The sequence below is a fragment of the Coenobita brevimanus genome, chromosome 60, assembly GCF_032717465.1.
Source record: "Coenobita brevimanus isolate Jiangsu-jjx chromosome 60, ASM3271746v2, whole genome shotgun sequence".
In the NCBI taxonomy this organism is placed as follows: Eukaryota; Metazoa; Arthropoda; class Malacostraca; order Decapoda; family Coenobitidae; genus Coenobita; species Coenobita brevimanus.
Window position 1 is genome coordinate 28,451,266 of NC_137013.1, and position 22,046 is coordinate 28,473,311.

General features: G+C 40.7%; 2 protein-coding genes across 3 annotated transcripts in view; one reads left to right on the forward strand and one right to left on the reverse strand.

Annotated features, from left to right (window-relative positions):
* The window catches only part of Orai (calcium release-activated calcium channel protein orai), a 34,784-nt gene extending 32,949 nt beyond the window's left edge, over positions 1–1,835 (forward strand). The window contains exon 5 of the mRNA XM_080275004.1: positions 910–1,835. The gene's annotated coding sequence lies outside the window, so the exon portion shown is untranslated. The remainder of the gene's footprint in view (positions 1–909) is intronic.
* A 15,161-nt stretch (positions 1,836–16,996) lies between these two features.
* The window catches only part of LOC145403192 (uncharacterized), a 29,146-nt gene continuing 24,096 nt past the window's right edge, over positions 16,997–22,046 (reverse strand). For both annotated transcript variants that reach the window (XM_080275006.1, XM_080275005.1), the window contains one exon: positions 16,997–19,016. In XM_080275006.1, coding sequence (XP_080131132.1) covers positions 18,793–19,016 — 224 coding nt within the window. In that variant the 3' untranslated portion in view covers positions 16,997–18,792. The remainder of the gene's footprint in view (positions 19,017–22,046) is intronic.

The following is a 22,046-nucleotide window of genomic DNA, read 5'->3' on the forward strand; positions in this document are numbered from 1 at the left end:
AAGCCAAATAAAAACATATACTGTAGTACCAAGATGAAAATTTTAAATTGTCATCTAACTGAGAGGAATTGTGTGAAACGTAGAGATAGTATGTGGCATGCATAACTTACAACTATTTCCTTAAAACCTAAATCATGAATGGTAAGGAAAGTCCTCCCCTCCCGACATATAATTTCTGAAGCACGTGACAAAGATAGAATGAGCCTGACTCTCTGTACTGTTACTGACTGTATTCTGTATTGTGGAATTCAGACGTCCAGTTTAACAGCTAGGGACATTCCATCAATTACCACCAAATATTAGGAGATTAACAGCACTTTCATGCTCTTAGTTTTAAGCATACATCTCTTAGCTGTGTGAGTTTGTGTTTATCATTGTGGGAGGATGCCTGTAACTCAATACTTCTCCATAAGCTCATTTACCCCTTGCTTGGAATCAGACATATTCTAATGCAGATTTTTGTTAGATGCACCTCAGACCCAGGCCCCTACATTCCTGATGAGAAGATAGAGAATAGGATGATAGTTAGGTGGAAAGTGGTCAGGATGAAAAGTGGGCAAAGGGTACCATGATTTATTGATTCACACTCTCCTACATTATGGTTCACTGTGAGAAACAGCATGCCAAGAATGTGGTCAAATGAAAGGAGTGTTCTTCCAATAGTTAGCTTTGCCTTCATGGCCAGACAGTTTGCATCAGATACAGGAAGCCCTCGTCAGAATTTTAACTGCTTTTTTTCTTTTTAAGTCCCCAGTAAATTAATGAAAAATTGCATAGTAAAGTTTCTTTGCTACCTATGAAACTGATTTTCTAGTTCCCCTTATTGTACAGTGGCTATTGTATGTAAAAATTTGTTATTTTGGAACACATCCCTGACTTGTAATGAGGACAACCTTCTGTTCATTTCAGATCTCAGTGTAAAAGGGGTGGCCATACTGCTGTTTGTGGTCTAGTGGTTAGATTTATCCTGTTGGAGTGTCAGCTCATTGATTTCATTCCCAAGAAGTGACTAGACACTTTTTTGATCATGTCCGTTAAGGGGAGTAGGCTGATCATCTACCCTTAGATGTTCTAAGACTGTTATCCTAACAAGGTGACCCTACACCTTGGAGGAGGGTAAGATGGGTTAGGTTGTTACTCTTTACTGTTTTTTACAGTATCAGTAAGAATATTGAGCAAGTGTACAGTACTTATTCAGTTATTGTGTTCATTGATGCCTACTGTACATTGTAAGTTATGAGTAGGGATCCATATCAGCAGGAATGAGAGAAATTCACTAAAGAAGAATTATTCTAATACTGTATACTGCAATTGTTTTTACTGTATTGTGAGGATAGGACAGTTTTGGTTTGATTCGAACCCTGTTCAAGTCAGGCTGAAACTGTTTTATGCTTGCAGTTACCACAGTTTCAGCATATGGATTTAATTCTTTTACATGAATATTTCATGGCATTGTGAAGTGAAGACTCAGAATTACTTATGTTATAAATACTGTAGTGTGTAGAGGTGCTGTGCTAAACAAAGGTCATTATTTTATTATGGTGATACATCTCTACATTATTGTAAATAAGCAGGTTCATGAGAATTATATAATCTAAGGTGTACTTTCATATAAGTCTTCCTATTGTTGAATCTCGTTAGGTATTTTATTCAATATTATAGAAATAGATTTATCAAGGTAGATTGTCTGAAGTATAGTATCCCACTAACATTTTATTCCAAATGATAAATGACTCATTAGAGCCTTGGATAAGGAATTTATTAAAATGAGTGACAGGAACCCTGGGAAATTTTTTGAAAAATGTTCTGGGATTCTGACATCCTTATTGTGACTATCATCCATGCCATTTCTGTCAACTGATCACATTAGATGGGGAGATTGAAAACAGTGTTTTTATGTCCTTAAGAATACTACAGTCATCCCATATTTTTCATGGGGATTAGCTTACCAAAAATACTGTGAGCAGCTAAAACCATGAATAGTCTTCATGATTTGGAAATATACCCTTCATAGGATACAGTATTCATGTGCTGTACCGTACAGATAGTGGTAAGTATATGGAAGCCAACTGCCCTCATTGCATCATATGTGCATAAGATGTCATAGCTTAAAAGTTAAAAACATAATAAGCAGGTGCAGTTTAAATTAGCTTTGAATTTATATTAGAACGCAGAGTGAAAATAAAATGGATATACAGGTGGTCCCCTACTTACGAAGAGGTTACATTTTGAGAAACTGCTTGTAAGTTGATTTTTTTGTAAGTCGAAAATGCATTTAACCCGAGGCGTCCTGACGACGTATGGATACGTCGCCACGTTTTGTCACGGTGACATCCGATGACGTATCCATGCGTTTTGCAATTGCGAGGTCCGTCATTTGCACATTTTTCAAGTTTCACAGGTGATTTTCGGTAGGCATATGTGGGAGACCTTTCTCTACCTAACGCCAGGTGGTGATAATGCCTGGCCCCACCTGACCCCCCCCCTCCCCCCGCACGCCAGTTTCTCGGCAACTCACCTGTTAGCAGTGATCTGACCAGTAAAGACATGTCGCACCACAGTCTCTCCAATGACAAAATTCAAGGCGAAAGTGATTCCTGAGGTGGAGGACAAAGGAAGAAATAAGCCAGAGGAAGAAACAAGCGGAAGTGATGAGGCGGTAACGTCATGAAAGAAGGTGCCATGTGTTGATGTTTTTGGTGAGTGAATGCTTATATCACCTGTATTATTGTCTGATAACCAATATACAGTACTCTTGTACTACACATAAATTCGTACCAAATAAATTATTGTACAGAGTCCGTAACTTCTTCACCGATGAGCAGTTAGCTTTAATTTATAAGAGTCATGTACGGTCTCAGCTTGATTATTGCTCACCCTTGTGGAATGGTTGTGGAGAGGTTGCATTAAGACAACTAGACAAAATTCAGAACAAAGCTGTTAGAATCATTAACAACCCTGCCATTACATATAAACTACCTCCCCTGCAAGTAAGAAGGAATGTTGCCTCCCTTGCATTATTTTACAGATATTTTTTTGGCAAATGCTCAGACGAAGTTGCGTCCATGGTGCCACCTCTCCATGTCTTCCCTCGTGGTAGCACTCATGACTGGAATGTCACTCAGCCATATTGCAGAACTTCTGCCTATCAGAATGCTTTCATTCCCTGAACTTCATCTCTCTGGAACTTGCTTCCCCAGACTTGTTTCCCTCCAAATTTCAACACACAGCTGTTCAAGTCTAACTGTTACAGATATTTTATGAACAGAGGACACCAGTAATCTGGTGTATGGATTATTTTTTTTTACTCATTTGTTTTTCCTTCCTCCATTCTGTTATTTATAAAAAAAGAAAAAAAAAATAGCTACCCGTCCCATAGAAAACGTTTTCTCTCGAGCCTGGCCAGAGAGAACAAGGTAATAAGGTAAAGGTACGCTTACTTCTACCGTATTTCTAAACTCAACTGAGCACTTTCTCTCTGAATTTTAAGTGTTTCATAAAAAGTGGAGGTTTTAGCCAAAAAAAAACTTCTCTAAAATCTGCAGGGATTGGAGGGAGTCAATTGGTGAAAAAAAATGTCGGGTTTTGGCGGGTTAATAAACCTAACCAACCAGACATCATAGCCTAGCCAAACCTACCTTAACCCGTCACGTCCCGAGGTTTCCCGCACCTCCGACATCCCCCAATCCCGAGGTATTTTCGAAAATTTTTTTTTTGGCTAAAACCTTCGCTTTTGGTGAGAAACATCGAAAATTCATAGAGAAATCACCTGAGGTTTAAAAAACTTGATCTAGGTAGGAGTACCTCCTTACCTGACTGGGTTTTCTAACAGGCTGGCACCAAAGAAAACGAGTTCTATGGGAGGGTAACTATTTCACACAACTCATAAACGGTATTTATTTATTTACTTGGTACGAATTTATATGTAGTATGAGAGTATATTGGTTTTCAAGCAGTAATATAGGCATTATAAGCATTGTTCCACTCACTAACTAATCACCATACCTGACCTTCTTTTGCCACATTACCTGATCACTATTTCTGACTGTTTCTTCTTCTAATGCTATGTAAACTTTGTCCTCCACTTTGTCCTCGATTGGGGAATCACTCTGGCCCTGAATATCTATACTGGCCAGGTCACTGGTAACAGGTTATTGCCGAGACAATGGCGTGAGGGGGGGAGGGGGGAGGTTATGCAGTGTAAGGCATTGTCCCTGCTTGGCATCTTGTAGAGGAATAGAGGAAGGTGTCCCGTGTATACATATGAAAAATCACACGCGAAAATTGAAAATTGTGCAGATTAGGGACCTTGCAATTGCACAACATACCAGTACGTCGCCGGGACTGGCAAATACAAAATGTTGCAACGTACCCATACGTCGACGGGACGGGGCGGGTTAAACATGCATAAAACACTTACATTTGCCTACAGCTAGGCAAAATCATTAACACAGAGTCTGTTTTAGAATAAAGTATTGAATATCTCATGTTATTTATTGAGTGCTGTACCGAGATTGTTGATTGCGAAAGTCCAAGTTCACATGTGATGGCCATTATTGGCTGGTTTACAATTCCTCGTCAGGATGATTCCCCATCACAACAAAAATAGGACAAGTTGCCATCTAAAGCAATTGTCTTCCTCTTCTTCTCACCAGTAGCAGGAGAGACAGAAGGGTATTTCATAGACATGATGGGTGCTCAAAACAACGTAGGTACGGGGGGGATCCAAAAAAATGCTTGCTGTAGAGCATCGGAGCATAAATTGTTTACACTAACAATTCCCCAAGCAGACTGGAAGTGACTCAGCTTGCTGCCGCTGCATCGTACTGCATATCGCTAGCCCGGAAAAAGATCAACACTCAAATTTTGAAGTACGATTCTAAATTCATAAAGTCGAAAATTTGTAAGTTGACTGTTTGTAAGTAGGGGACCACCTGTACTGTATGAGTACAGTACTGTGGCATGTAATGTTTGTTGCCTCGTCTCGTTCCTGTTCCCCACCTCCCCAGATGTTTGTGCTTCTGATGGTCATTGTGAGATGAAAGCGTGGTGATGCCGATGATCAGGCAAAGCTGCATTTTCAGCTAGTCAAAAAGACCTTACCAATTTGCGTCTTATTGTTGTAGTTCATATTCTATATTTTTCTGATTATATGTAAGGTGGTAAATAATTGATTTATGGTGATTTTGTTTCCCACTTGCTTTTTATCCATGATTTGCTTTCCTGACGGATGTTGTTTCTCTGGTGTAATGGCGGACACTAACAAGCACTTACTTTAATCTACCAAAATTAATATACTTGTTGGGTTAGATTAGGTTAGTTTGGGTTAGGTTTAAGTTAGCTTAAGCTGTTAGTTAATGTTAGGGTATGTTTTTTTTTTTTTTCCGACTCTGGGCATAAGCTTTACAGCCTGCTATCAAGGCCCAGTAGTCCTTCTACATGCCAAACACCCCTACATGTCATCACTTCGGCGCTAACACCCACCGTCCATATTGAATACATGCTAGGGCTGTCTCATACAGGACTGGTGTCTTGGTATTAGCGGGGGTATTTTTACGACATGTCGGCGGGTCTTCTGGTAGATCAGTAAAGTCTGATTTAATGAAATTCAAATCCTTAAACTGTTCCCTGCCCCAGTAGGGATTTGAACCTGGGTCTGGTAGAACTGCAGGCCACCTCTCTACCGATTGAGCCACTGCCTTAGGTTAGGTTAGGTTAGGAAGTGAGGTTAGGATATATTATTTTGTTAGGTAGTTAATATTAAGTTAATGTTAGGTTAATTTAGGTCAGGTGAGGCTGGGCTATTGTTATTTAATGTTAGAATAACCATACAAAAAATTTCATTAGATAAGTAGGTTTTAGTAAGTCGCCACAGTTACGCTTGAGAGACAACATGCGTCATGAAAAACATGAATATACTGTAATCAACAAGAAAACAGAGTAAACAGAAAACAGTCATTTACCACCTTAAAAATTATTAGCAAATATAGAAAACATTGTGGAAGAACTAAATTGATAAGGTATTTCCGCTGCTTAAACCATTACTTACCCCCTTCTTTCATTTAGGCACTTTTGCAGCAATACTAGACTGCAGAGGCAGGTTGGGGATGCCATGGAACCTAAATTCCCCAGTAAAAGTGCACAAGACACTGGCTACAGCTCACAGTTGCACAACATGTGTGATAAGGGTCGACTTTGAAGGGAGTGCAGCAATTTGTGAGTGCGACACGTAACAGTTGTGCAAAAGCTTTCACAGCGCAAAATTTGAAATTCATTCCACCGGGGGGGGGGGGAAGCAAATAATCATACATACATACATACATCATCTAATCCTGTGTTGGCCCATGAGGAATGTAGGGGCCTGGAGTCAGACAAGCTGGTCCTGACTTTTAAGATGAGTGACCAGCCTCATTCATCCCTCAGTGCAATTACGTGAGCAATAAACCCCAACCACCCTTTGGATATAAATCGACACAGGCTTAATCTGGAGTGCCTTAATTACCCACTAAACCACCAGGTGCCATAGTTTGGTTATATGGTTACCACCCAGCGTAGTAAATGGATTCCTAGTGTACAGGAAATAATTTGGCTTGTCACTCAGTGTAGAGTCACCCATAGACAAAAGGAAGAGGAAAGAAAGAAGGACATAAGAAGAAGGAAGGAATGAAGAGAGGAAAGGGCAGCTACCTGAGAGCAGCACTACATCGAGTGAGCAAACCTGTAAAAAAAAAAAATCCCGTAAATAACAAGGGACTGTAATTACATTATGAAGAAATGAAGCTGCATGCACAGTCTCCCCACCTTCCTGTAATAGAGGAGGTATGAGGTTGTTCTGTAATTTAATGGCTGAACATTGCAATGCCCATATTCCTGTGTCATTACAAAGGACTATATCTTGTGGGATTAGGAGACATTCTAGCACCTCTACCCTAATGACTTACATTTCATAATCAGCTTATTATTCACCTACACTAGTTATATCTTTATTGTACTGAAGTTGATTGCACAAATAGCATACAATACAACACTATGTAAACCTTCCAGTTATAGAAATAAACTGGAAAGGAAGAGGTGGAAGAAAGTCTCTTAAGCCAACAAATGAAAAGCCACAGATTAGAGGATCTTATGTCTCTCACCTCTGCCTCATTTCATTGCCCTCTAAAACACACTGTGAATAAGTGGACTGTTTGTCGAGACATTAGGACAGTTACAGGACAGTGATGCAGAGAAACACAAGTTAGGGACAAAACTTTATTCCTGGTCAGTTTTGTGAGGGAGCCAACAAATTCAGTGACATGACTGATCAGGAATGAGCATTGTGTCAGATTCATGCATCTCTGCATCACGATTTTCTATTAGGAATTCCACAGTTTAACCTCTTTAGCATGATGATGCCTGATTTTAGTTCATTTTTGCAACTTGTAATGATTTCACTCATTTAGGATAGACCTCTTACAGAAGAAATTAATAAAGGCACAGTAGTTGGTTTATTTTTGTCTGAGGGAAATAAGGCACTCCTACAATCTGAACATTGTCATAATTGCATAAAATTCTTTAAGTCATTGTTTTGAGGTAGGAATGAGTTTCTCTGGCTACAAGGAAGATCCATCTTCCAGTGTGTCTATATTGTACATCGACTGAGCTTAAAGGGGTTAGGGAGCTTTCTCAGATTAAAATATTCAGTAGAACCTCACTATAATGGACTAATTGGGTCCCAAGCTATCTATCTATCTATTGCCAGACGCCTCAATCCCGTTTGGGGTGGCCACAAACAAATCGCCTCCAAGTCGCCCTGTCCCCCGCCATTTCACTGCCCTGCTCCCAACTCACACCCCCCTCTCTCATATACCTCTCCACCCCATCCCTCCATCTCATCCTCGGCCTCCCCCTCCCTCTCTCCCCCTCCACCTCACTCATATACACTCTCTTTGTCAGTCTTTCACCCTCCATCCTCTCCACATGGCCAAACCACCTCAGTGTATTCCTCATAACGCTTCCTATCACATCCACATCCACACCACAACGTTCCTTTATATCCTCATTCGTCAGCCTGTCTCTCCACGTGACTCCACAGGCTCCTCTTAAATAACTCATTTCCACAGCTCTCACTCTTGACTTGTGTCCCAAGCCATTCTGGAAAAAGCGAGCGAAATTCTTATAAAAGTGACATCTTGACTTCCTCCTGCTAACCTGAACCTTTTCCGATGTATCAGACATTAGTCCGGATCACACCAACTGATTTTAAACTCTTCACAACTATTGCAGTACTGTACTTTATTAAACATTCACTACAATAATCTATCTATCTATCTATAGCCCGACGCCCTAATCCCGCAAAGGGTGGCTGCAGACAAAACGCTTCCAAGTCGCTCTGTCACCCACCATTTGACTACCCTCCCCCCAACTCATACCCCCCTCCCTCGTATACCTCTCTACTCCATCCCTCCACATCATCCTCGGTCTACCCCTCCCTCTCCCTCCCTCCACCTCACCTACATACACCCTCTTAGTCAGTCTTTCATTCACCATTCTATTCACATGTCCAAACCACCTCAGTGTATTTCTCCTAATCTTCTCAACCACATCCACATCCACCCTACAACATTCCTTCACCTCTTCATTCATCAACCTGTCCCTCCACGTCACTCCACATGCTCCTCTCAAGTAACTCATTTCCACTGCTCTCACTCTTGACTTGTTCCCCTCTTGCAAGGTCCACGCCTCGCTTCCATACGTCAGGGTAGGGATCACAATACTATCATGCAGTGACTTCTTAACTTCCATTCTCACCTCCCTATTTCTCATCACCACTTTCAGTGTACCAACAACCTTCCTTCCCTGCTGTACCCTTTCATGCACTTCATCCCCCAAAGTTCCATCCTTACTCATCACACTACCCAAGTACTTGAATGCACTCACATTCTCCATATCCTCACCATCCAACCTCACTGCACACTCTGTGACTTCATTCCTCTCAAACACCATAACTTTACTTTTGTTTACATTAACTTTCAGATTCCTCCTCCTACACACTGTCCCAAATTCATTCACCAAACCTTGCAACTCCCATTCATCTTCACTCAACAATACTGTATCATCAGCAAACAGCAACACCGGAATCTTCTAAATCTCACCCTCATTCATTAGAGCCACCCCCACATCCACTGCCCTACCTTGCACCTCCTTTACAACCCCATCCATGTATATATTAAACAGCCATGGAGACATCACACAACCCTGTTTCAGTCCCACATTGAGATCAAAGAACTCACTCAGCTCACCATCCATTCACACCGTAGCCCTAGCTCCTTCGTACATACTCTTCACAGCACTCAACAATTTCCCCTCCATTCCATATACTCTTAATACCTTCCACATACCTTGCCTGTCATATGCTTTCTCCAAGTCCATGAAGGCAGCATACATTTTCCTTCCCTTCTCTAGATACTTCTCCACTAAACATCTTAGAACAAATATCTGATCTACACACCCTTTTTCCTTCCTAAATCCCCCTTGTTCTTCTCCAACTAGCTCCTCTGTCATATGCCTAACACTATCAATGAGTATTCTACCATATATTTTACCAGTCACACTAAGAAGGCAAATACCCTTATGGTTACCACATACTTCTCTCTCCCCGTTTCCTTTGTATAAAGGAACAATTATACCTGATTTCCAGTCCTCTGGAACCCTTCCCTCTTCCCAAGCCAATCTACACAACTTCCATATCCACTCCACAACAATCTCACCCCCATACCTAAGCATTTCACCACACACTTCATCAATTCCTGGGGCCTTTCCCAACTTAATCTTCTTCCACTACTTCCGCCCTACTGATCTCTTCCTCCCTCCTCTCATCTCTTCTTCTCCCAGCCATTCCCCAACCACTTATACTCGCACTGCTCTCACTCTCTACATTCAACAGATCCTCAAAGTGCTTCTTCCTTCTCCTCAATTTTTCTCTTTTCTCCATCAACAATCTATTATTCCTATCTTTCACTCCCCTACTATTTCCCCTTTCACACTGCCTTACTTTCTTTACCTCCTTCCAAAACAATTTCTTACTCTCCTTCCATTTCACACTCAGATTCCTCCCAAACTCTTCATCCACTTTCTTCTTACTCTCCTTCACCAGTCTCTTTACCTCCCTTCTGCTCACATATACCTCTCTCTTCTCTCTCTCATCTCCCCCACCTCTACTCGCTAACCATTCACTATATGCCTTCTTCTTTTGTTCCACAGCTCGTTTCACCTCATCATTCCACCATGCTGTCCCTTGCACACCCTTGCATCTCCTCCTCACTCCACAAACCGCCTCACACGCTGCGCCTATCTCTTCCGTGAATATCTTACATACGTCTTCCACCCCTTCCATCTGCTCTAGCTCATACCTTCCCAATCTTTCTTCCACGATGCTCTTATACTCTGTCATTTTCTCACTAGCTTGCAATTTCTCCACTCTTCTCACAGGAATAATACTGTGCTGTACACCGATAAACATGTCTTTTATTTACCTTATTGTGGTGAACCTTGCTGAAGTGGTCAGGTAGTCCGGACTGTTTCTGGCATTATCAGATTCTTTCCGATATACAGTATAAGAATTTAGTCTGGTCTGCTCCTTGATTTCAATAAAAGCAAATTCTTGTCTTTTGAAGTCCGTTTTTTTGAGGTTTTACTGTGTAATATATATATATATATATATATATATATATTACAGTTCAGAAAGTCCATCCTAAGCTGAATCAGGGCCTAGGATATGAAGTATGTAATAGAAAGGCCTCATACTAAAATGGTTAAGATATGAATATTGGTATAAATGTAACAAACTGTGCTCTTTAAATGAGAATTTTTTTTATAAAATAAGGGTTGATTACAGTTATCAGAGTATTGCAGGATAACGTGATATGTGTTACTCAAAAACTATACATTCTTGTAAGAATATCAGCCAATCATATATTCGCTTTGGATTGCTTTTACAGTTGCCATTATACATCTAAACAAAAGAATCGTTAGCTTTATTAGAGGATATGTTGCTTACTAAATGTTCCATGGTAACTGTTATAATAATTCATTTTAATATTTCGTGCACCCACCACCATCACCATCAAATATGACTGTGGAAAAGGAAACGTAGTGGTGAAGGTTTTGTAGGTTAGTGCCTTAACAAAAAGCAGTGACTATGGCAGCATTGTAAGTCCTGGATCCATAATGACATCTGATGATTACTGTGGTTACCCTCTGGGTGTGATCTGTGATATAACAGAGAAAGCAATCATGGCTTAATGAGGATCCCCTGTACACTCTTCTCCTTTATTATTGATCTTGTATGCATCATATGGGCTTTGTCGATACTGTATTTGTTTTATGCTACTGCACTGTATGGTATTTAAATATTACAAATATATTTTACTTTCAGTAATGAATATGTCCTGTTTTATAAAATTTCATTTATTTATATATATATATATATATATATATATATATATATATATATATATATATAAAATGTAGTAGTAGTTCCTTTACACATGTTTGGTTGGCCTACTGAAAGCCCACCTGAGTGGCCTACTGAAAGCCCACCTGAACCTGCTTGTATCTTTATTGGCTTGAATATCAGTGATGGCTAATGTTCCTCAAGAGTACAGAATGCTTAAATGAATGCACCATTCATGTGTGCCTTCACTGCTCATAATTTAAAACCAGGCTTATGGTGGACATAGTGCCATGTTTGCCCTCCCCCCCTTTTTTTTTTCTCTCTCTCTCTCTCTCTCTCCAGTCTCTGCAGCTTCTGGTCAAATGCCCTAATTAACCTTGAGGTCCCATTGTAGAACATCACACTACATTTATCTTCTCATTTCAGGCCTGGTTAGTACTATATCCAAATACTCTTAGAAACTCTCTTCTCACGTCCAAACCACCACAGATTACCCATACACATCATCTCACTAACCCTCTGAATTACAATATTTTTAACATTTGCCTGGATGACAACTATACTGTATCCATCCATCCATCCATCAAACACTCCCACAGTTCTCCACGAGGAGCGTTGGAGCCCGGGGCTAGGCAGTTGGTCCCGACATTTACGATAAGAGTGACCAGCTTCACTCATCCCTGAGTGGCATTACATGAGCAATCAACCCCAACCACCCCTTGGATATAAATTTTCACCAGCTCAATCTGCCTGGAGCGCAATAATTATCCATCAAACCACCAAGTGCCAAAATTTGGTTATATGGTTACCACCCAGCATAGTAAATAGTTTCCTGGTGTACAGGAAACCATTTGGCTTGTCATTCAGTGTAGAGTCACCCACAGGCAGAAGGAAGAGGAAAGAATGAAGGAAAGACAGAAGAGGGAGTGTAAAGTTACCCTTTGGCAGAAGGACAAGGAAAGAATGAAGGAAGGGAAGACAGAAGAGGATGGAAGGAAAGAAGGATGGAGGAGAGGAAAGGGCAGACACCTGACAGCAGCACTACATCGAGTGAGTGGATGGTGAGTGCCTCCACCTACCGCGAGTAACTTGTTTTTAATCTAAATTTAGCATCATCATCATCATCCTAATCCTATTTCTTGCCATTAAGGAAAAACAGTAATTTACCTTTCACTGTGAGATGTCTTTCAGATTTTGAATGCAACCATCTTATAGTAACCAGAACATAAAAGAATTTCATCATTGTTTAGGGGTTATTATTCCTTTTTATTTTTATTTTATTTTTTTCAAGCTACAGAAATCCTACTTAAGCTGAATATGATCGTCGTGAAAGCCAATGTAATGATAGTTTCAGATAATTTACTGTTAATGGTGCTGTGCCTGTCGAGAGATAATAGCTTTAAAGTGAAGTACCATGAAAGCCAGTAAACTTCACAGCTTGTATGATAAATGCTGACTTACACTATATCGTCATCACCATTGTCATCATCATACTCATCATTGTCATTGTCTATGTTGCTGTTTTTTTTTATCATCATTACAGTATCATTGCCATCATCACCATCCTAACTTAGTATTAAGCTTAGGATGGACTTTTCAGAAGTTGGGTATAATCGTAAGCTTCCTCATTTTGTCTGTTCTGTAGCCAGAAGAGAGGAGAAAAATAGGTTGTTGTATGGAAGGGGTTGAGTGTCCATTCCTTCATCTAATAGCCTTCACTGTTTTCAGCTCCATCCCACTGGCTGTACCATGTACATATAGCATTATCATTTTCAAAGATATAGAAAGTAAATCAATCACTGTTATTTCATCATCACCCTGACCTCATTTCCCACTTGAAGATGGGGTGAGGTTGGGTCCAGAAAACAAAGGTAGAGCAATCATTCTGATCATCATCATCATGAACTCATATTTCCACTGAAGGATGGGGTGAGGTAGGGTCCTGAAAGCAAAGAAAAAGGACCTTGAAAAGCAGTGCAATGGGAGACTGAGAAGACTGAAATGAAAGTATGTTTTTTTTAAGTTATGATGTTTTATATGGTTGTACAGTGTTCTTGTATTTATGGATATTTTTGTAAACATATACAGTATATTTCATAGCTTGGGTTGTTATTTGTGAAGAAAATAATATTGCCAAATATGTAATTAAGGATGTTTAATAATTTGAAAGGTATTTGGATTATCCTGAAAGCTGTTTAAATTATTCAGGAAATAAGTTACTTCATTAAAATATTAAGTGTATTGAATGTTTTACTTAAGTATTCTGACATTTTTTTCTCATCACCAGACAGTTTTATTAATATAGGAAGAGAGGCCATGTAATAAAAGGATTGCAAGAAATTGTACATAGCCTTTTTTTTTTTTTTTTTTTCTGTTAGCTACCAGAGGTCTTCCTAAGCCAAATAAAACTGTCTGGTCATAAAAAAACTACAGTATAAGATAAAAGAGGTCATTGTACTGAAGTGGTTTATGTTGCATAATAGTAACTGTACAGAATTTCGGTACCAAAGCTGCAGTATTGACAATCATGTAGACACAGTTGTTTAGCTTAGTAGTGATTCATTCGACATTCAGGCTCCTGTGACTTACTCTCAGTCAAATAAAATCATCTCACATTAGCTGGATGAAAATACAGTGGCCTTGCATCCAACGTGCGTTTCTTTAGTGCTAATCGTCTGTAGTACACTACATTTAGTACTAATCTCCTATAGGATGGTAGATTTAGTTGTAATCATCTTTAGGATGATAGATGTAGTACTAATCACATTCAGGATGGTAGATTTAGTACTGATCACCTTTAGTTTGGTAAACACTCAAAATATTCTGTTTAAAAAGAAATTAGTTTAGTCTGGTTTTCTTCAACATATTTGTATGAAATCTGAGGAGTTTTGGAGTGGGGGGGGACTGTTATTCTGGGAAGTTAAGAGGTGCCACAGCCAATGGGAACATGCATTGGCTGGGAGAGGTGACATCATTGAATGTTGGTCTCATTATCCTTGCTGGTGTACTAACACCATGATACAGTAGCGTGTTGGACAGTACTGTTTTTTAACAACTATCTTTCCTTATTCATTATGCCAGATTACAAGTTTGTGTGTTTGCCAGTCATTGTTTTCAACATTCTAGGGATTCTTGTGTCTTAAATTATAGTTTTGTGTGGCCTAAGTAATTTTCCCCATAAGGTTTATTGTTTGCCCATTATGTAATCAGTCCAGTAAGATAGTGTTGTCTGATCTTACAACAGCATTGGGGGAGAGGCCACTGTACCAGAGTTGTCCTGACCATGAGAGGGTTAGTGGTACCAGTGCTAAAATATAAATTTCAGTGACTCATTTTCAGCTGAATAAAATCAGCTGGATCAGAATAATAGAATTGCCCCAGCTATGAGATGGTTAATGGTACCAGTATTAACACTCTAACTCTGTTCAGCTGGATTAAATTTGTCTGGCATTAGCTGGATTAGAATAGCAGAGTTGCCTTGACCATGAGAGGTTTAAAGTTAGAGAGGATTTTATTTAAGTATTAATTTGTAAGAATTAATGTTTACTATAATTTTTTATGCAAGTAATGTATAGTATCTGATGATGTTCATTTACTTGGTGACTTACTGTACTGTACAGTGTACATTAAACTCTGGCATAAACCTTACAGCTTTTAATGGTTGATCCTCCTCCACTGTTCTAATTGTGATGTGAACTTGTTAGTTTTTCATTCTCAGCTGCCTTCTTTAGTGCTGCTCGTTGTCAGTCTTTTCCATTTATACTTTGTCTCAGCTGTCCCTCTTTTTTAGCAGATGTTTTAAATGAATCTTGGGTCTTTTCTGTGGATTTTCTAATACTCTGTTGTTTTAAACTCCCAGTCTTTTTATGCAACATTTAATCTTGTACTTTCCCTCCTTTTTATTTATTTATGCATTTATATCTTTCGGGGGAATTATATCTTAGCTTATCTACAGTGTCTAAGCTTCTTATCTTTGTTTTATTGAATTTTTACCTTTTCATGTCAATATCTTTTTCTCCTTTCCTCTTTCTGTTACATTGCTCAGTATGTCTCTTTCCTTCGATTTAGTGCCATATGATCTCTGATACCTGGCTCAAGGAATCCATAGTTCACTTCAGTTTTAATGGATGATATCACTTTCACCGATGTTCCTCTAGTCTGCGATATCCATTCTTTCTTGACGTTTGTGTGGTGTGGTGGTTAGGATGCTTTGGTCAAAGCAACAAGCTTGCATGGATTTGATCCCCAAGAGATGACTGGAATAATTCAGTCATGTATTGCCACCAATGGGAGTATCCTGATCATCTACCCTATTAAAAAAAATAAATGCTACAAATCATCATTATGCATTACTTGGGGTACTGGTATAGTGTATATAATTTAAAAAAATGAAATTGATGGGGATACAAATCATGCATCCACTCAGTGTATTGTTACTTTCAGACGATTCATCATTTAATGACAAGCCAAGTTCTTTCCTGTTACCCAGGAAACCATTTACACGTACCAACTTGTGTGGTAACATTATAAATGACCCCTGGAGTAGAGGAGAAAGAATATTGCCCCATAGTCCCTGCTGGTCTGAAGGCCAAGCAGGATATGATGGCAGGGAGTAGGGCTCCCCCATACTCTATTCTTAATCCCTGGTAGAGGTTTAGAAAGTGTTGGACCTTGGTCCTGTATCTGTCAAGGACCCTTGAAAAATAGACAGGATTGTATGGCTATAGAATGTAAGAGGTGTAAATGATGAATGTAAGAGAGTGGAAATAGAGAATGTGTTCAAGAGTGCAAGGTATGCAGTGTTGGTGTTGTGTGAAACAGAGATGAATGTGTGAGTGTGAGACTGATGTAGCTTGAGAATTGAGAAGGAAAAGTCAAGAGTTAGAGTTTTTTTATTTTCTTTTTTTTTTTGAGGGGGGGAGTGTGTGTGGAGTGCATAGAGTGGATAATATAAGAAATAATGTGATTTACAAGGCCTGTCAGAATGTGGTGTTCTATACTTGAAGTTGGAAGAGGGCATGGTACATCAAAAAGGAGGTGGGTGTGTATGATCAATGAGTATGTAGGAAAGCAAGATATGTACGTTGACAAGGTTAGGGATATGAGGGATTGAGTTGTTTGGATGAATTATGTACGGAGGAGCATATGTCAAGGGTATGGCTCCCCTTTTTAACTTGACAGTCATCAGATTGACAGTATCTGATTGTTTGGTAAGGTAAAAATGCATCTACAAATAAAACATGTACAGATGGTTAGAGCCAGGAATCTATGGGCATGGATGGTGAGTGGATTCGTTTCTGGACCATTTCACAGAGCATGCTGTTGATTGGTTCCTCTTTTATCATGTTTTTTCTTTCTTTCTGAACCCTACTTCTTTGCACCACTGACTGGAAAATATAGCTCAGGATGATGTGATGGTGATGTTGTTGCTGCTGCGGCTGTTAATGATGTTGGTGATGGTGACGATAATAATGATGAACTACTCTGACTGTACCAATGAACTGAATTAGAAACACAGAAAATAATATATAAGTGTTTAATAACTTAATAATATTCCTGACACCACACTGACAAGGGACATACAGCTGCCCCTTGTGTCTTAGATAACTGTTCCATAATATGTTTATTGTACAGCAATCACCTCTTATGCTTTTTTCTTCACTGATCACTGATAATTAGTCTAGTGAATAGCAACTAACACTGATGAATTTATCTGACCATAGATCAGTGTCATCAGTATTGCTTGGTGCATATTCACCAGACAGATTTTCAAAAACCATGGAGAGGGAAGCAGGAGAGGCAACGAGGCTACTGACATTGAATGTAATCATAGATTGCCGGTAGTTCTCATTGTGTATATAGTAAGAGTAATTAACAATTAATAACTAATTGAATTCATAAGAAAGTTTTGTAATGCTTAATGGGTAAAAAGTTAATGTGGAAAAAGAAAAAACTTAACCTCTTCAATGTGTTAATGCATTTTTCCATTCATTTCTTACTACTTAACAGTTTTATTTGGCTTTGGATACTCTTCAGACTTGAAAGGCCTTCATTAACCCCTTTACTTACAAGAGTTCATCTTTAACCTAAATAAAAATATTTTGGGGTAGTAGGAATAAACTAAAAAAATATCATCTGAGTGAAGGTGTTGATATATGGCAACATAAATCTAAGGCAGCAGTAATGCCAATATTTGGAGGTGGTATCTTCAGTCTTATTTTAGATGTGTTTACCATCAGCAGTTATTTGTGATTCCTGCTAGATAAGTATTGTGTACCTCAGTTTTGATGAATCTCCCACTGTACATAGTTCAATATGTTATATTTATTGACAGCTGCTGATGTGGAGGTATTTCAAAACATGATAGTAACAGTATTTATAAACAGAAACATAGCATGTTTAACTATTGTGTAACAGCCATGTCTTGGATACTGACTGTGTTTTAATCTTTTCACTGGCCCAGATGCCCTCCACATCTGCATCCATGGATGAGGCATTGGATGGAGGAAGGTCACTTTTCCAATAATAAAGTGATGTTCCTGAAATATATGGATCAGTTGCCCTTCAGGATCTATAAAACATGACGTGAATATGTACATGGATAGTAGAACTGCCAGCTTATGTCAGGCATGTGCCAGCAGGCTGGTACAATACATACATACAACTGTTCTAGGCTCACATGTCTAGGCTTTTCACCCTAGATAATGCTAGCTTGTTTGTTCAGCATTGGGAAACCACATCCACCTAAAGAAATAAGGGAGTCTGCACAGCTGAATTAAGTAAAACTTTCAAACAACATAGGCTCTGAACTATTGAAAAAAAATTCCAACCTTTCCTTAACAGTATATTTTAGTTTAACATAATCTCTTTAGGTTTTAACACATTTCCGAAATGGCATAAAGGTACTATTGATTGCAAATGTATCATAATTTTTCTTGAAAGGACTGTACACTTAAAGTCATTAGCTCTCACTCATGTTCAGTTACAAAAACCATTAATGAAACTCCAAGACCACCATTTCTTCACCAACTTTTGATCAAACAACAACCTCAGTGCTTGTAGATGGGTGTGAGTACCTGTAGATAGTAACTTTTGACTGAGTGTACAGCTGTGGACACAGGTTCACCTAATAGTTCATCACTTCTGTTTCACACTTCCTTCTGCTGGCCACTATCTCTGTCCACTGACAGTTCTTTAATATAATGTGTAAGGGAGGAAAGTGTGACAGACACAGTGGAATAGTAGGTGAACTTTTCCTTTACTCACTACTGTACCTACACTCCAAATGTTACATACTTACTTAACAGTAAACAAATTAATTAAGTACTTTATAACCTAGATGCACTGCTTTGATGAAGTCAGTGGTAGTCCTGCCTGGCCTCACAGACAAAGGCATATTTTTCCCCACAGTAGTAATTGCTGGCCTTATAACTTGTCCTACTGTCAAGCATCACACAGGGCTGGTTTGCAATCCTGGTGGGTCTGCCAGTCCTCCACTCATCTTGCTGAACTGGCCTCCCTGACAGCCACTCCCACCGTTCAGTATGAGGCATTCTCCGTGCCCCAACCCAGAAGGATGTTGCTGGAGAGGGAAAAAGAGAGTAATAGACTATTATTTAACCCTGGATAGGTAACCTTGGTTTTTCTTATGCTACAGGCAACCCAGGGATACAAGTAACTTAAACTATTTTCTTTGGTTTAAGACCAAATGAAAGAAAATTTAATGGAAAATAATTTTTGTACAGTTTTTTGAAGAAGAAGTATGAAAAAAATATACATATTCTAATTCTAACCTCTATTCTCCAAAAACTAAAAGTAAAATATCCTTTTTAGTGGTCCTTCTTTGGACATCTACAGGTATGATCACACCTCTTGTAAAGAAAAGGAGAAAAAAAGCAAATGGAAAACAACTACAAACTAGGAAGTAAAAAATGACAAAACAAATAATTCATACTTTTTTCGTTTTCAAAGGACGTGTCGTAATATACATCTTACTACCAGAAATACCCACTCCAATGGGAGACTACAGAAGGGGTGGTGCAACACCCACCCCATGGAGGAACCAGTGACAGGGTGTTGCAACACCCACCCCAGGGGGAGACCACAGGGAGGCGCATAGGGCTCGCGAAGGGCCCAGTCAAGACGGGCCTATGTCCCCCACTACCTTGTGCCCCTCTTCCCCTCAACGGAGTCAGACAAGAGAATGCTGTCCCAGCAGACTACACTCCAGTTGGGCCAGCACTCATTAGGATCGCGGTGGGATCTGTAGCAATACAGTCCCAGGTAGCACCGTGACGACAGCCACTGTCCGCTTTCGGAAGAAGTCGGCCACCGTACGCTTCTCAGCTACTACCCCCCTGCAGGTAGTGATGGCCACCATCCTCGCCGGGGAGGGATCGGCCACTGTACGCCCTTCACCTGCAGCCTCCGCTGGGAACAGTACCGCAGTAACGGCCACCGTCCGTACCAGGGAAAGATCAGCCACTGTATGTCTCTCTGCTATGACCCCAGAGAAGGGCAGACCTGCAGCGACAGCCACAATCCACGCCAGGGAGGGATCGGCCACCGTATGTCCCTCGTCTGCTGCCCCTGTGACTCCGCTCATGGAGGACATCCCTTGTTTGCCTCACCATCCATCCAGAGGCTGAGCGGAACCCCCTTCTCTCTCTCCTCACAGAGGCAGTTCCCCGGCTTAGTTGCAGCTGGAGGAGATCTGGCAAGGTCCCGTGGTGAGTCTGGGGATTCGAGCCCTGCAGCCAGCACCCCGATGACGCCCCTCGCTGTCAGACTCCAGGAGGAAGGGACGCTGCAGGCAGCTCCTGACGGCGAATCGACCCGAGTGAGACCGCAGCCCCCAGCCACCCAGGGGCGCCCCCAGGACTCTGGCATGACCTCCCCAGTCCCACAAGCAAGCAGTCCTCCTCCAGGAGCAGGTGCAAATAAGTGTGCCTGCTTGCTCTGTTCGGCCCCAGTCCCAAGGGCCGCCCTCCCCACCAAGGCCCCACTAGGGAAGGGCCTCTCTCCATGCCGCCCAGCAGCCCACTCCGGACGACCCAGCCCTTGGCAGTGATCCCGTGCCTCCTGCGGAAGGACACACCTCACGAGACCCCTCCCACACCTGGCCGACACCTGTGAGCAACCCAAGACCCCAGCAGCCCAAGCCAGAATCCACCTGTCTTATTGTACCTTTTACCTGTACAGTGTATATTGTTAATATTGTGTTCAGTATTGTGTTGTTACTAAGGCAATATAAGTGTAAGGTTGGTTGACCTGAGTTTTTATGCCGTGTTCCTCTAGTTGCATGCTCTAGACCCGGTCTCGAAGGGAACCCCAGATCAGTTGCTCGTGTCCAAGGGACAAGAAGTTGACCCTTGAAGATGTTGCATAACACTGTCTATCTATTGCCAGACGCCTCAATCCTGTAAAGGATGGCCATAAACAAATCTCCACAATGTTGTCCTGTCCAAAGCCACTTCCCAGCTCACACCTCCCCCACTCTCATATACCTCTCCACTCCATCCCTCCATCTCATCCTCGGGCTCCCCCTCCCTCTCCCCCCCTCCACCTCACTCACATACACTCTCCTCGTCAGTCCCAAGTACTTACACGCACTCACATTTTCCATCTCCTCTTCATCCAGCCTCACTGTACATTCAGTGGCTTCATTTCTCTCGCAGACCATACCTTTACTCTTCCCTACATTCAACCTTTAGATTCTGTTTCTTACACACCCTCCCAAACTCATTTACCAAACCTTGCAGTTCCCTTTCATCTTCACTTAACAGCACAGTATAATCTGCAAACAACAGTACAGGGAGTTTCCAAACACTGCCCTCTCTCACTGGGGTCACTTCAGCATCCACTGCCCTACCTTATACCTCTTTTATAACCCCATCCATATACACATTACTTCTTATATAAATTATGGGTTCCATGTTGGTCTATATACTTCGCACAACATTTAGAAGGTAGACAGAATGGTAGTCCATGCCAAATATGATCTTACAAGGATCTGTATATAGCCAAATAATGACATAAATTATTTGCCTAATGTCTAAGGGACACGTCATGTGGACATTTCATATACGTTTTACATAAGTCTAGAGCATAAAAGCAACTAATAAGATATTTAGAAGGTAGACTGAACGATAATCTATGGCAATTATCTGACCCCCAGCTCACTGCAGTCATTGCAGTGTCCTACACGAACGGCAACAGGGGTTCATTGGACCCCGATGGCTCTACTGCAAAATCAGTGCCCGATGCAGGAATGACCCCATCACCCCCCTAAACTGCTTGACTAATCAGGAAGCTAGAGAGGAGGACAGGTCGTTAGGTCCTTTGGTAATATATATATATATATATATATATATATATATATATATATATATATATATATATATGAAATGCGTGGCATACAGAATAGTGCCCTCGAAAACGAGGTGAGTGATGAACAGCATAGTGCCCCCGAAAACGAGATGAGTGACGACCAGCATAGTGCCCCCGGGAACGCACCGACACCCCCACCCGGACCCCACGGAGTAGCCGCAGCCGAACTACGGGATACCGTGCGACAACGGTATAAAGCAGCCCGGGCCGTGCGCCCTTATAA